This window comes from Onychostoma macrolepis, chromosome 09, assembly GCF_012432095.1.
Source record: "Onychostoma macrolepis isolate SWU-2019 chromosome 09, ASM1243209v1, whole genome shotgun sequence".
Classification (NCBI taxonomy): Eukaryota; Metazoa; Chordata; class Actinopteri; order Cypriniformes; family Cyprinidae; genus Onychostoma; species Onychostoma macrolepis.
Window position 1 is genome coordinate 6,070,180 of NC_081163.1, and position 15,802 is coordinate 6,085,981.

Below are 15,802 nucleotides of genomic sequence, written 5' to 3' on the forward strand. Positions count from 1 at the left end.
TTTATGCAACCGTTTACAAGTTACAAGTTAAGGTTGTCTGTTTTTGCCCAATTCAACAGATTATGTCAAAATTATTTTATTTTTTTAATACAGTCAAGAAGGTCAATACTTCTGTAGGGGCAAAAGGCCCACATTATCATTTAAAGGGAAATGCATTTTATGCTTTCATACTACTTTAATTTCTTGTCAGAGAGCCATGTGTGACTCGCTAGCCATAGGTTCCTGGCAACTGATCAATATAATAGTTATGAAACTTAACAACTGCCATAAATTGTATCAGTAGTTAGATTAAAGTTAAACCGCAAGATTATGACGCTAATATGTATGCTTCCCCCTTAGATAAGCAGTAGTACTTACTTATAAAGAGCTTTGAACACTCTTCCCCTTTGTAGAACAGTCAAGATGAAGGTTCTAGAGGGGTTTCTTTCTCTAGGTTTGTTGGCTGTTTTTTGGAGCTCCAGTAATGCAGAGCAACAGGACTTCATGTTACTTGCTGGCCCTCTGAAATCCAGCCAGACTTCACCATCAGATGAAGACAATACGTTTAACTGTGGAGGTCCACTGCCTCAACAATCCAGAGCCTACTTCCTGTACCTTCAGAGCAGAGGGGTGACCCACTTTAAAGTTCCCCTGTCCTGGTCTCTCATCCTTCCTTCAGGTGATCCCAACAAGCCACATGAAGACACTGTGAGGTGCTACAAGACGCTCGTGCAGCAGCTGACTGAATCGGGCATCAAACCTCTGCTGGTTCTCCATCGGTCTGCGGTACCAGAACTCTTCAGAGCCAGATATGGAGGCTGGGAGAATCCATTACTGGTGCAGATGTTTGAGCAGTATGCAGGATTTGTGTTCAATACATTTAGAGATCTTGTGGACACATTCATCACATTCAGTCACCTGCATGAGCTACATGAAGTGCAACTTCAAAATGCTTTCCAGTCTCATGCAAATGTTTACAATGTCTATCATCAAATGTTCAAAGGTAAGGCATGAGTTTATTAATTAATGTATTATCCATTTAAGTAACACTTTATAATAACATTTGGTTGTAAGTCATTTATAAATGATTAGTTAATGATTAACTAATCTTTTACAAAACATGACTATGTGTCCATAATTTATTAATAGCTAAGTGATATGTTAATATTTTTATCTATGTTTTGCAGATTAAGTTATAAATCATTTACAAGTGATTAGATGATGATGAACTAATTGTTTACAAAACATGACTATATGTTCACAAATGATTAAGTAATATTCTAACGATTTACAAATCTGTCATAAGTTATCTTTAAAAAAAATGCATATCATGAAATAAACAGATCCTTAGTAAATGGTTAATAAGTTACTAACTAATATATTATTAATCATTTGTTATTCATTAAAATGTCAACATTGTACTATTGTCTCAATAAACATTTGTTAATCATGACCAAATGATGATCAAACCATTAGTAAATGATCGATATATAATTTATGTACGTTTCGTTAAAGTTGTAAGCTGGTCTGTTAAAAAGCACAAAAATGCAATTATGCTAAAACTATTTTTTTTTTTTTTAAAGAATAATGAATTATTTGCTGTCAAGTGAATAAACGTGTAAATGACTTACAGTCAGGGGATTGCAGTGGGTTGTGTTAAACCCTTTCTCTCATCAGCACAGACTTGTGTTCTGTGTGGAGTGTGTGGGATCTAGTGATAATGTGAACTGGTTTTATCCTCCACTAAAGTGCACAGCGTTAAAATATTCTGTTCAGAGAAGACATCTGTCTACAACCTCACCGGTCATTGCAGTACACACTACAAAGTATTCAAAACCTGTTGTGTAAATGCATGAATAAATCATTTACAATCATTTACAGCAAATAATTTATTATTCTTTAAAAAATATAGTTTTAGCACACAGTAATTGCATTTTTGTGCTTTTTAACAGACCAGCTTACAACTTTAACGAAACATACATGAATTATATACTGATCATTTACAAATGGTTTAACCATGTAGCAAATGTTTATTGAGATAATAGTACAATGTTGACATTTCAATGATTTATAAAGTGATAATAATATATTAACTAGTAACTATTAACCATTTACTAAGGATCTGTTTGATTATTTCATGCTATTTTTTTAAGATAACATAAGACAGATTTGTAAATCTTCAGCGTATTACTTAATAATTATTTGTGAACATATAGTCATGTTTTGTAAATGATTAGTTCATCATCATCTAATCACTTGCAAATGAATTAACAAAACATGCACAAATTGCTTGTTAATCGCTTATGAATTTTTTGTAAATGATTAGTTCATCAATAACTAATCACTTATAAATGACTTACAACTGAATGTTATTATAAAGCTCATTTTATGGCCCACTGAGAAAACTTACCGCATGCAATCTGAAAACAGGCCCATATGCGTGGACAAATGTTAAAACAACAACAACAACAAAAAACTTTAAAAATAAACTTTTACATAATTTACATTACATAGTTCTTTATAATAATACAATGATGAAGTGTCTCTCTCTCTCTCTCTCTCTCTCTCTCTCTCAGCACTTCATTTGTCTGTTGGGGTCAGAGACAGTGATATTAAGTCCAATTATCAAATGAGATCAAAAATCATGGTAAGTGTTCAAGACAAATCATCATATATTATGCTGGTCAATAGTCAATATTATGTTATTCATCACATAAGTCTCTTGTTTCATCTTCAGGCACATGTGGATTTCATATCACTCCATATGCAGTACAACTGCAAATTGGAGACGCCTCTTACAGAGGTATTGAGGAAGTTACACATAATTATTTGTTGTGGCTCTTGAAATATTATATAATCATCTTTACAATAGTGAATAGTCATCAGATTTCACAGCTGGTCACTTAACTGGTTTGTCATGTTCATTGGTTGATGTGACAGAATATTTCAGGACACTGGAATGACACTTGACACTCTTGTTTCAGACTAGCAGTGGTCAAAAGCCCATCCTAATGTATCAGCTGACAGTCGAAGACTGTGATGAATATGAAAATCATTTCCAGCGACTTCACACAATTCTTAGAGGTAAATGTTAGCATATTTCTATAAAGTGATGTGTCAAAAGTCTAAGATGCTTTTTATAAAATGAAAATACCAGATGCTAACCTAGTATTATTTGTCAGTTTTACAGAAGAAAGATCTTCACATCATGGGCTGTGACATCACCAACCTTTTTAAGTAAATCTGAGACCAATAAGGTACAAATATCAGTATATAATAGTTATATAATAGTCATAACAAGTATGTTTTCATTTAGTTTGCAGATGGAAAATACTAAGACAGTCTTGCATCAGAAATCAGCTTCTGCATTCTCATACCAAAAGGTCTGGGAGAAATTCAGAAGTCAAACTGAAGCTGAGCGTGATCAGTTTTTGAGTGGCTCATTCCCAGTTGATTTTGACTGGTCTGTCTCCAGTGAGAGTTTCAAAGTGGAGGGTGGATGGACTGAACACGGGAAGGGCGAGACCATATGGGACCGATTTAGCCATGACGGTCATGTCATTGGAAACCAGACCACTGATTTGGCCTGTGATAGTTATCACAAGGTGGACTATGATGTGTATCTGCTTAGAGGCATGATGGTACCTAATTATCAGTTCTCAATTTCCTGGGCTCGCATTTTCCCCACTGGACGCAAAGAAAGTTTGCTTGAAAAGGGTGTTGCTTATTATGACAAGATGATTGATACGCTCCTACAATCTGGCATTGAGCCCACTGTTACCCTGCATCACTGGGACCTTCCCCAAGCTCTGCAGGCCTCAGGAGGCTGGGAAAATGACGCTATTGTGGAAGCTTTCAAAGAATTTTCTGATTTCTGCTTCTCACATTATGGAGACAGAGTCAAAACATGGATCACTTTCGGCAGCCCGTGGGTAGTGAGCAACTTGGGGTATGGAACAGGGGAACATCCCCCAAGAGTGAAAGACCCAATAATAGCATCTTACAAGGTGTGTCTGTCAATCTGGGAAAGTACCATATATTTTTATGAGTTTAGAAAGTGACAATTATTTGTTTGTTTTTGCAGGTGACGCACAATATTCTAAAATCTCATGCTGAAGCCTGGCATATTTATAATGATAATTACAGAAAACTGCAGGGTGGAAAAGTGGGCATTGCTCTTAACTCTGATTGGGCAGAGCCGAGGAATCCCTCAAGTGATCAGGATGTAGCAGCAGCTGAGCGTTATCTAAACTTCATGCTGGGCTGGTTTGCTCATCCCATATTTGTAGATGGAGACTATCCAACCGTGTTAAAGGAACAAATTGAGAAAAAGAAAGGTTCATGTGGTAAAGAGCTGGCAAGACTCCCTGTTTTTACTGAGGCTGAGAAACAAAGAATTCAAGGCACAGCTGATTTCTTTGGACTTAACCATTACACCTCCCGACTGATTAGTGAGAACTTGAATAGTTGTGATGTTGGACCGAATAATGTCGGGGACTTCCTGACTCATATTGACCCCACATGGCCCCCCACAGCTTCTGACCAGATCCAGTCTGTTCCATGGGGTCTTAGAAGATTATTGAACTACATCTCTTCAGAGTACACGTCCATCACAAAGGTGCCCATCTACATCACAGGAAACGGAATGCCAACTGAATACGATGGTGATGTATTCAGTGACACTGAGCGTGTCGACTATCTCAAAGCCTACATTAATGAGGCAATGAAAGGTAAACGTCTTAAGAAAACTAGTTAATGTTTAAAACCTTTTAAATATTTAAAGAGATAACACGTCAGTCAGGGAGTTGGTGACCTAAACCTAAGGTCTTGGAGAGAATTATTTATTATATAGTATTCATTATTTCCAGGCCAAAAACACTATTTTCCAAACCTTAAAGGGGTAGTAAACCCAAAAATGAAAATTCTGTCATTAATTACTCACCCTCGTTCCAAACCTGTAAGACATTCGTTCATCTTCAGAACACAAATTAAGATATTTTTTTATGAAATCCAAGAGCTCTCAGACCCACCATAGACAGCAACACAACTAAAATGTTCCCAGATCCAGAAACGTAGCAAGGACGTCAGTAAAATAGCATTTGACGCATATGTGTGTGTTAACGTAAGCAGCAGCACCATGCGCATGCATTGTTTACATGAAGTGGAAGCAAGCGTATGCATCATGATACTCTCTCCACAATGGTGGTGCACCTCAGCTGACGGGAGGAGGAAAAATTGTTGAATAAAGTCATTATTTTTGTTTTCTTTGCACACAAAAAGTATTCTTTAAAAAGTATTTTACTGATGTACTTCTACGTTTCTGGACATGGGAACATTTCAGTTGTGTTGCTGTCTATGGAGGGTCTGAGAGCTCTCTGATTTAATCAAAAATATCTTAATTTGTGTTCCGAAGATGAACGAAGGTCTTACGGGTTCAAGAGGTTTGGAATGACTCGAGGGTGACTAATTAATGACAGAATTTCCATTTCTGGGTGTACTATCCCTTTAACATCAGACTACTGTATATAATAAAAGGTTGCTATCTAAAGTTTACTAACTACATCTCTCTGTCAAAACAGCTGTGAATTTGGACGGAATTGGCATCCAGAGGTTTACAGTCCAGTCTCTAATGGATGGATTTGAGGGTCCACAAGGCTACAGTCAACGATTTGGATTGCACTATGTTTACTTTGAAGGTTCTGACAGACCGAGAACCCCCAAAGCATCAGCACATTACTACTCAAATGTGATTGAGAGAAATGGATTTGCTGAGACTGCGGCAAAGACTAAGATGGAAATATATGGAAAGAAAATTGAGATCACAAGACTCCCTAGTCTGCCACCATCTGAAATACCTTCAAAATCCAAGGTTGTCTGGGAAAAGTTTTCCCCTCAGACCAAGTTTGAGAGACAGCTTTATCACTATGGTACATTTTCAGAGGGATTCCATTGGGGTGTCTCATCTTCAGCATATCAGATAGAAGGTGGCTGGAATGCAGATGGAAAAGAACCAAGTGTTTGGGATACTTTCACTCAAAAACCTGGCAATATCCCAAACAATGACAATGGTGATGTTGCATGTGACAGTTATAATAAAATAGATGCAGATCTATACATGTTGAGAGCCCTAAAAGTGAAAACGTACAGATTATCCTTGTCATGGTCTCGAATTTTTCCCAACGGCTATAAATCTTCTCTTAACCAGAAGGGGGTGGACTATTACAACAGGCTCATAGATGGTCTCATAGCAAACAATATCGCACCCATGGTGACTCTCTACCACTGGGACCTGCCACAGGCTTTGCAGAACATTAATGGTTGGGACAACCCTGAAATGATTAACATATTCAATGAATATTGTGACTTTTGCTATACAACATTTGGAGACAGGGTGAAATTTTGGATCACATTTAATGAACCTCAGACAATTGCATGGTCGGGATATGGACTGGGTCAGATTCCACCTAGCGTGAAGCAACCCGGAGATGCCCCATACAGGGTTGCACACAACCTCCTGAAAGCTCATGCACAAGCATATCACACTTATGATGAAAAATACAGGGCATCTCAAGGAGGTCTGGTATCCATTAGTCTGAATGCTGAATGGGCAGAACCCCTAGACATCAATGTTCCTCGAGAGGTGGTGGCTGCTGATCGAGCCCTTCAGTTCCAGCTAGGCTGGTTTGCACACCCCATCTTTAAAAATGGCGACTATCCTGATGCCATGAAGTGGCAGGTTGGGAACAAGAGTGAACTTCAAGGCTTGACAGAATCCAGGTTGCCTTCTTTTACTGATGAAGACAAAGCCTTTATCCAAGGAACAGCTGATGTATTCTGCGTTAATACATACACTACCAAAGTTGTGCGTCATGTGACCAGCAGACTTGATATTGAGTCTTATGAAACTGATCAGGATGTTGAAAAGGACAATGCGGATGGCTCTATAAATACAGCTGTTAATGAGCAGAAGGCTGTTTCTTGGGGACTCAGGAGACTTCTTAACTGGTTAAAGGAAGAGTATGGAGACCCTGAGATTTATATTACGGAAAATGGTGTGGCAACAGGCATTGACATAACAGTTGATGACACTGATCGAATATTCTTCCTGAAGACCTATATTGATGAGGCTCTTAAGGGTATGCTAACACCGTTTGTAATCACCAACTGTTTGTACTGTTCATATTTAAAGGGATGGTTCATTCAAAAATGAAATTTCTGTCATTAATTACTCACCCTCATGTTGTTCCAATCCCCTAAGACTTTTGTTCACCCTCTGAACGTAATTGAAGATATTTTAAATGAAATCCGAGAGGTTTCTGTCCCTCCAATGACAGCTTAAGCAACTTTCACTTCGAAAGCCCAGAAAGGTAGTAAAAACATCATGGAAGTAGTCCATGTTACTCCAGTGGTTCAACTATAATTTTCTGAAGCGTCAGGAATCTTCAGTTGTGTTCTGAGGATGAACGAAAATCTTGGGGGATTGGAAGAACATGAACAACAAAATCTGCTTATAAATATTTACATTCATAAATCATAAATCAATACCTTTTAAATATTATTATGGTAATTGAGACATCTGAAACCCAATCCTGTGTAGTTTTTGGTTTTCATGGTTTTGAATACAACAAACATTGCTTTACATAAACATCTAAGGTTCTAAATTTTTGAATTTTTTCTGCATAAAACACAAATTGTACAAAATTATTAATGAATGAGACCCAGTGTTTTTAATAGTGTTACACTGTAAATTGTTGAACTTGACAGACATTTATATGTATTCTCTTTTTAGCGCACAATCTGGATGGAGTACGTGTCAAGGGTTACATTCTTTCCTCTCTAATGGACTCCTTCGAGTGGCTGAAAGGCTACACTGTTGGCTATGGACTTCACTATGTGAACTTTAAAGTTTCAAGTCGGCCAAGAACTCCAAAGCGCTCCGCTCACCTCTACTTCGATATAATCAAAAATAATGGCTTTCCACTGACAGAGGATGAAGAAAAGTTATATGGACATTTCCCAGAGGGATTTATGTGGAGCACAGCAAGCGCTGCCTATCAGGTACAATCTATTTTAACAAATGAAACTGTATTTTGTCTATCCTGAGTGTCTTCAAATGAGGACATTTGTTTCATTTGTTTATGCTCAAACACCACAGATAGAGGGCGCCTGGAGGGCCGATGGAAAAGGTCTCAGCATTTGGGACAAATTTGCTCATACTCCGGAAAAGATATCGCAGGATGACAACGGTGACATTGCCTGTAACAGCTACAACAAGATCGCTGAGGATATCAACAGTCTCAAAACACTCAGTGTCAGACACTACCGGTTTTCTATTTCATGGCCCAGAATTATGCCAGATGGAACAAACGGGAAAATTAATGAAGCTGGACTGAACTACTATCATAGGCTATTGGATGCTCTTTTGGAAGCCAATATCATGCCACAGGTAAAATATTTTGAATAACTTTGCATGCAAAAATTGCTCTTGTAGCCTAAAAGAATTTGATTCATTTCTGACATTAATCATTTTGAATTGGCAGGTGACTTTGTATCACTGGGATCTCCCACAAGCACTTCAGGATGTTGGTGGCTGGGAGAATGAGGCCATTGTCGAGAGATTCAGAGACTACGCTGATGTTGTATTTAACAGTTTTGGAGACAAAGTGAAGTTCTGGATCACTATAAATGAACCCTTCATTGTTGCACTTCATGGATATGGCCATGGAATTTTTGCACCAGGTATGATTTGTATTGAAAATGATATTTTTGCTTTTTGTAAATATCATTTTGCTTATCAGTTTCAATGTTGACAGTTATTAATGCATCATAAAATTCTTGATGTTCTGTTTCTGTCCAGGCATAAATACTAATCCCGGCACTGCACCATATATTGCGGGACACAACCTTCTCAAGGCCCATGCTGAGGCCTGGCATGTGTATAATGACAAGTATCGTGCAAAACAAGGTGGCATTATTGGCATCACGATAAACTCTGACTGGGCTGAACCAAGAAACCCATACAAACAGGAAGACGTGGATGCTGCCCTGCGTGTAGTTCAGGTACAGTTTTAAAAATACTAAACATTTAAGTTAATTGAAATAAATTCAAATTAAATAAAATGGAATATAAAAAATATATATATTTTATTTCAGTTTTTTTGCCCAGGCAGTTTTTATTTATTTATTTATTTATTTTTTAATTACTAAAAGTACAACTGAAATAAAAATGATTTAAAAAATAAATAAAAACTAACACAAATGAGTCAACAAAATTACTAAAACTTTAAATAAAATTTAAATTAATGTAAAATATTAAAATAAAAACTAATTCAAAATATTAATCAATACTAAGATACTGAAATAACAATACATTGTGTGCATGAACAAATAATACACCACTGCTCTTTTTATCTTTCAAAACAGTTTATGTTGGGTTGGTTTGCTCATCCCGTGTTCAATGGAGATTACAGCGATTTAATGAAGAACACTATTCGAGAGAGAAGTTTAGCGGCTGGCCGACCACAATCAAGGTAATAAAGATATTATCTTTTTTCTGAGGAATTCAAAGTTTTGTATTCAAATTCTTATAAATGTTTTTACATTTGCATTTAACATCTAACAGGCTTCCAGAATTTACCCCGGCAGAAGTAGCGAGGATTAAGGGAACTCATGATTATTTTGGATTGAACCACTACACCACTGTCTTAGCCTTTTACGTTGACTTTCAGAACCAAGAACATTATGATGCAGACAGGTAGCTTTTTAGTTGTAATCAACATCTTCACACTGTTACAGGCACAATTTGTTTAAAACATGCATTAATATTCATCATGCTGTCATCTATTCCAGGGGTGCAGCAGTTATTAGTGATCGTACATGGCTGGAATCTGGATCCGACTGGTTGAAAGTTAATCCACTGGGATTCAGAAAACTTCTGAAATTCATCAAGGATGAATATGGAAACCCTCCTGTTTTCGTTACAGAGAATGGTGTATCAGAACGAGGGCCAGTAAATCTGAATGACGTCCTCCGAATCCACTACTATGATAACTATATCAATCAGGCCCTGAAAGGTAAAAATATTTTTTAATTATTTTTTCATGCATCAATTTGAGACTATTGGTAAAAATTAATTTGTGCTAATTGAATAAAATGTATTTTTATTCTCTAGCGTATTTGCTGGATGGTGTGGACATGCGCGGCTATGCTGCCTGGTCACTAATGGACAATCTGGAATGGACAATGGGTTATGATGAAAGATTTGGCCTTTTCTATGTAAATCGATCAGATCCTTCTTTACCACGTATTCCTAAGAAATCTGTCTGGCACTATGCTACAATAATCAACTGCAATGGCTTCAGAAGCCCAGGAGAAAGTCCACATGAATGTCAGATCCATGAACCTGAAGGTAACATCTATCCTTTTGTTCGTTCATTATTCATTGTATCCTTAACTCTGTATGTCTATCTATCTGTCGTTCTGTCTCTCCATCCATCCATTCAACTGAGTCTTTTCTTGTTTACAGGTACTACTCCTCCATCTCCTCCTGGTGAGGAACTGATTGTTAGTTTCTTGGGTTTGGAAGTGTCAAGTTCTGATGCTGCACTGGGTCTCAATGTCCTCTTCAGTCTCACCATTATTGCAGCAGTCGCTGTTGTCGGGATGGCGTTTGCACTTGTCAAGGCATCCAAGAAACAAAAACATCCTGTGGAGGAACACATTGCCCTTGAGAACAAATACAAGTTCTAAACATAACAGCTGTGTTACCAGTTATCCTAACATAATCGGCCTAATATAATATAATCTTAATATAATTTTCTATATTATAACTTTATAAATGGTTGTAAATGTCTCTTTGAAAATATCAGCAATTGCCTGAGTATCTGCCTTTAACAGTAAAATATCAGTAAACTTTCTCTAATTTATTCATGTAACGAAAAGTCATTATAATCCTTTCCAGTGTATCATTAGAAAGTATATGTACAAAGTGGTACTAAACGCTGAAATGTTATGTTAGCTTTCTTATATTATAACATTATTTTAATTTATCAAGTGCAACTTTTGTCACATGTATATGAAATTCATTTCAAGATGTCAGTCTTTTTAAATGCATAGAGTGGATTGTTCTTTTTTGTGTGCTTTAATGCATTGCATATGAATGATCTTTTTACATGCTGATTTTAAACAATAAATCAAACAAATAAAGTAATTCAGTTGTTTTGTTGTAATGCAGAGTCAGTGGAGTTGGGATCCATTTGCTACTTTATTAACAGAGTTACTCGTTGGACAAACAGAGTTCCAACACTGGCGTCAGGGATGTCAAAAGCAAAACAGTAGCATCACAAGAGAGGCAATGAGTCAGGAATTATAACTAACAATATAAAAGTTATTCTTCCTTACATTATAAAAATATTTCACAGTAAAAAGACTTTACTTGATAAATCGGAATGAACTATCAATCCAAGGACAGAAGGCATGAAGTAGATTGTATACAACAGGTTTATCTGCAAAGTTTTGATTATGTTTATCATTTATAGGTCCTATAAATTTATATGATACAGTAGGCCAGGGCTAGTCAACTCGCGGCCCGCGGGCCAAGTTCGGCCCGCCAATCATCTTAATCCGGCCCGAGAGAGAAGCACGCGCAGGTCGCATGCCTTGAATTGTTATCCACAAGGTAGCAACACCGGCCCGGGCCATCTGAAAAAAAGAAAAGAAAGAGACGCAACAACAACAATCTACGGAGACCGCAACATCAATAGATGGCAGCGTTGGCAAGCATGAGGGATATATGAGATACCCACAACTCTAGTTTAACCGAGTATGAAGACAGTGTTATCAGTCATAACTTCTGGCGAGAAATAGCGCAAACACTGGACGAAAATTATTATCAAATTAATTACAGTTTGCAAAGCTGCGCGTTCGGCTGTACACATAAACTGAGACGCTTCAGACAGCGCAACCGTAGCGCTTCAACTGACAAAAACACACAATTATGTCAAAACTCGCGGTTTTGGCGAGTTACCTCGTAAACGTAGTCTTAACTGAGTTACAAAGTCTTAAATATAATTTAAGAGTTTGGAGAAAATCTGCTGTGTGTCAGATCCGCATCATGTGTGCATCAGGTTTTAAAGAGACGGCGCTGCTTTTAAAGTGAAACTTGCTGAAGTCTCATTGAATCAAAGAACAAAAGAAAAGAAAAAAAGCTCTAGTCGCTGATTAACTTTTGTAGCTTGAATAAAAAAATGAACCAATATAGTTTATGCATATACAATTTATAGTTTATGTGAAGATTGTTTTAAATCACTTAAATTAAAAGTTGTTATATATTTCATAGCCTATTAAATGTTTAAAATAATGGCTTTCAATTATAATGTAATGTTGAATGGCTATAATTAAATTGAGGGAAAATGCATTTAATAGAGACACCAGTAGCAGTATTGGTATCAACTCTTCATTAATAATAGGCTACTTAGTAAAAAGATGCCATTAAACACGTAGCCCCCCCAACCCCCAAAGGGAAAACATATCATGGGGATACAAACATTAAAATCCAAAATAAAAGTCATGTTTAAAATATATATATATATATATATGAGGAATAAATTATGTTTCTTATGTCTTGCCCTTTTTAGGGTTAACAACAATAATTTGCTGTGAGTTATTACCTTGATCTACCGTATGATGTCAATGCATTTTGAACCCTGTGTGGTGTTTTATTAAAGCCTTACAAATACGCACAAACAAGATAACAGGTATAATAAAAAAGAAAAAGGAGAGATTTGATATCTTTGCTTATTCAGATAATGCAGCATAAATGCAGATTTATACAATCAATATAGTCTCTCTCTGTCACAAACACAGACGGAAACTACAGGTAAGTGAATGACAATGAGGTTTACTGGTGACAGGATATGGATGAGAGTGACCTGGGTGAGTATCTTGATGTAAGAGAAATTCCAAAGGCCTTGGTGGAGAGTTAACAGCGTCCTCTGTATACAGGTTGACGGGAGATTGGGAACCAGGAGACTTAGGGAGTTTGTCACGGAGAATCGTCGGTGGAACTGGGGAGAAACTCAGCGAAATAACAGGTAAGTAGATCTTGGTAAGTAGGAATAGAGTCAGGTTACTTTTCAGCTGGTGAACCGTAGACCAGACGATGAGTGTCAGAGAGCGTGGGGTTTTATGGGAGTGGTGATGAGGGTTAGCAGGTGCGGGTGATTAGAATTCAGGTGATTGTGATCTGGTGATTTCTGCTGGCGGCGGTGACTGTGACTCTCTGACACTACCCTCCAGGGGCGGCTCCTGATGCCCTTATACGGCGACGGGGGTGACCTCGGCCTCTGGGTGCGGTACGATCAGGGTGGTTACAATGGAACTCCTGTAACAATATGGGATCAAGGATATTGTCCCGGGCCAGCCAGGATCTCTCCTCCGGTCCGTAGTCCTCCCAGTCCATGAGGTATTCTAGCCGGCCTCCCCATCGCCATGAATCGATGATGTCATGGACCTGATAGATCGAGGGTTGTTCAAGGATTTCTGGAGGAGGAGGCTCGTCCGGCTCGTGTGGATCTGGAGTGACAGAGGAACAGAGTTTAAGCAGGGAAACGTGGAATGTGGGGTGAATTCGATACCTGGAGGGTAGCTGGAGCTGGTACGTGACTTCGTTGATCTGCCTCTGGATCTTGAACAGACCAATGTAGCGGGGACTCAGCTTCTTACAGGGCAGGCGGAGTCGCAGATCTCGGGTGGATAACCATACCCGGTCTCCAGGGTGGTATCGGGGGTTGGGAGCGTGTCGGGTATCCGCGAAGGCCTTGTGTCTCCGCACTGCCCGCTGCAGGTGGATGTGCGCTGAGTCCCACACTCTCTCACTCACTCGGAACCAGTGGTCTACAGCTGGAACCTCCGATGGCTCTCCCATCCACGGGAAGAGCGGTGGTTGGTAGCCGAGTATGCACTGGAATGGTGTAAGGCCTGTGGTGTTCTGTCGGAGGGAGTGTTGTGCATACTCGGCCCACGGGAGGAAACGGCTCCAGCTGTATTGATCTTCCTGGCAGTATGCCCGGAGGTACCGTCAAAAAAAACTAAAAATGATTAGTTTCATAAAGTATACATTTTCAAAAAATCTGTTTAAATTTACTTTGTACATAATCCCACAATGAGCATAATGACAAAACAGGATTGTTATAATTTTTCAGTATTATAAAAAAAGAAAATAAAGGTAATACATTATTTGCAAGGTCAAGGTCAAGGTCATTTTTATTTATATAGCACCTTTAAACAACATTACATGCTGACCAAGGTGCTTCACAGTAACAAAGCACAATGATAAAACAAATACAAGGTATCACAAAGTCAAAGAACAAAATAAAACCTAGTAAAAAACAAGAATAAGAAATTACATCACTTCGGAGGTACCAAGTTCTTGGATCTTCCGCTCAGTCTGGCCATTCGTCTGAGGATGATACCCGGAGGACAAGCTCACTGTGACTCCAAGCAGGCGGAAGAAGGCTTTCCATATGTGGGATATGAATTGTGGAACACGATCTGACACAATGTCCTCAGGCACTCCAAAGTTTCTGAATACATTGTGAAATAGGTGTTCGGCAGTTTCTAGGGCCGTTGACAATCCACGGAGAAGAATTAGTTTGCATGCTTTCGAAAAGCGGTCCACTACCACTAGGATGCAGGTGTTTCCTTAGGATTCAGGGAGGTCAGTCACGAAGTCAATCCCAATGTGTAACCAGGGTCTACGCGGAGTGGGGAGAGGCACGAGCTTGCCCACGGGTAAGTGACAAGGAGTTGAGGACATGGCACAGACTGAGCAACTACGGACGTACCTGGTGACATCACGGGACATACTGGGCCACCAGTACCGAGCTTGGAGGAGCGAGATGTCCAGAGCCTGGCACAGAGTGAACTGAGCCCAAAAGGGATTGTCATTGGGAGGATGGGACGTAAGTTTTCCCTTCTGGGCCTCCCAGCAGAGCAGGTTCTGTGAGGGTGGCGGCTCTGATGTCCTTGTCCACGTCCCAGATGATGGGGTTGACTATGAGGGCTGGAGGGAGAATGGGTTCCGGTTCTGTAGGGGAATCAGGCGAGTGGAGACGGGACAAGGCGTCCGCCTTGCCATTTCGATTCCTGGGGCGGTAGGTGATGGTGTAATTAAATCTGGTAAAGAACAGGGCCCAGCGGGCTTGTCTGGGGTTAAGTCGTTTAGCTTCTCTGAGGTATTGGAGGTTTTTATGATCAGTAATAACTGTGAAGGGATGGTTGGCTCCCTCCAGCCAATGCCGCCACTCCTCTAGGGCCAGTTTGATGGCTAACAACTCCCTGTTGCCAATGTCATAATTTTGCTCCGCTGGGGTCAGTTTTTTGGAATAATAAGCGCAAGGCTGGAGGCTCACCATACTGCTGGGACAGCACGGCTCTGACCCCTGTGGTGGAGGCGTCTACTTCCACCACAAATGGCACATGGGGGTCAGGATGACGAAGGATGGGGGCTGTGCTGAATGCGGTTTTGAGGTGCTGGAAACCTTCGTGGGCGCTGGAATCGAAGGACAGGGACTTGGGCTTTCCCCGGAGCAGGGTGGTGAGCATACTGAAATTCTTGATGAACCGGCGATAGAAATTGGCAAATCCCAGGAATCTCTGGAGTTCCTTAACTGACTGAGGGGTAGGCCATACGGAGACTGCTGTTACCTTCCCTTGGTCTATCTGGATTCCTTACTCTCCGATGATGTAACCAAGGAACTGCACCGTGGGACGATGGAATTCGCATTTCTCTAGCTTAAGGTATAGGTGGTGTTGCCTGAGCTTC

General features: G+C 39.3%; 1 protein-coding gene across 1 annotated transcript; it reads left to right on the forward strand.

The window, feature by feature from the left end:
• The first annotated feature begins 402 nt into the window (after positions 1-402).
• On the forward strand, positions 403-10,860 carry LOC131546620 (lactase/phlorizin hydrolase-like). Its single transcript, XM_058786336.1, has 17 exons — positions 403-982; positions 2,556-2,626; positions 2,717-2,805; positions 2,969-3,063; positions 3,162-3,216; positions 3,281-3,986; positions 4,064-4,709; positions 5,559-7,115; positions 7,769-8,037; positions 8,135-8,425; positions 8,520-8,718; positions 8,837-9,039; positions 9,403-9,509; positions 9,602-9,733; positions 9,829-10,052; positions 10,151-10,408; positions 10,505-10,860. Exons 1-17 carry the CDS (start codon positions 403-405, stop codon positions 10,726-10,728), a joined length of 5,706 nt encoding a protein of 1,901 aa, XP_058642319.1. The 3' UTR covers positions 10,729-10,860.
• Positions 10,861-15,802: the final 4,942 nt, after the last annotated feature.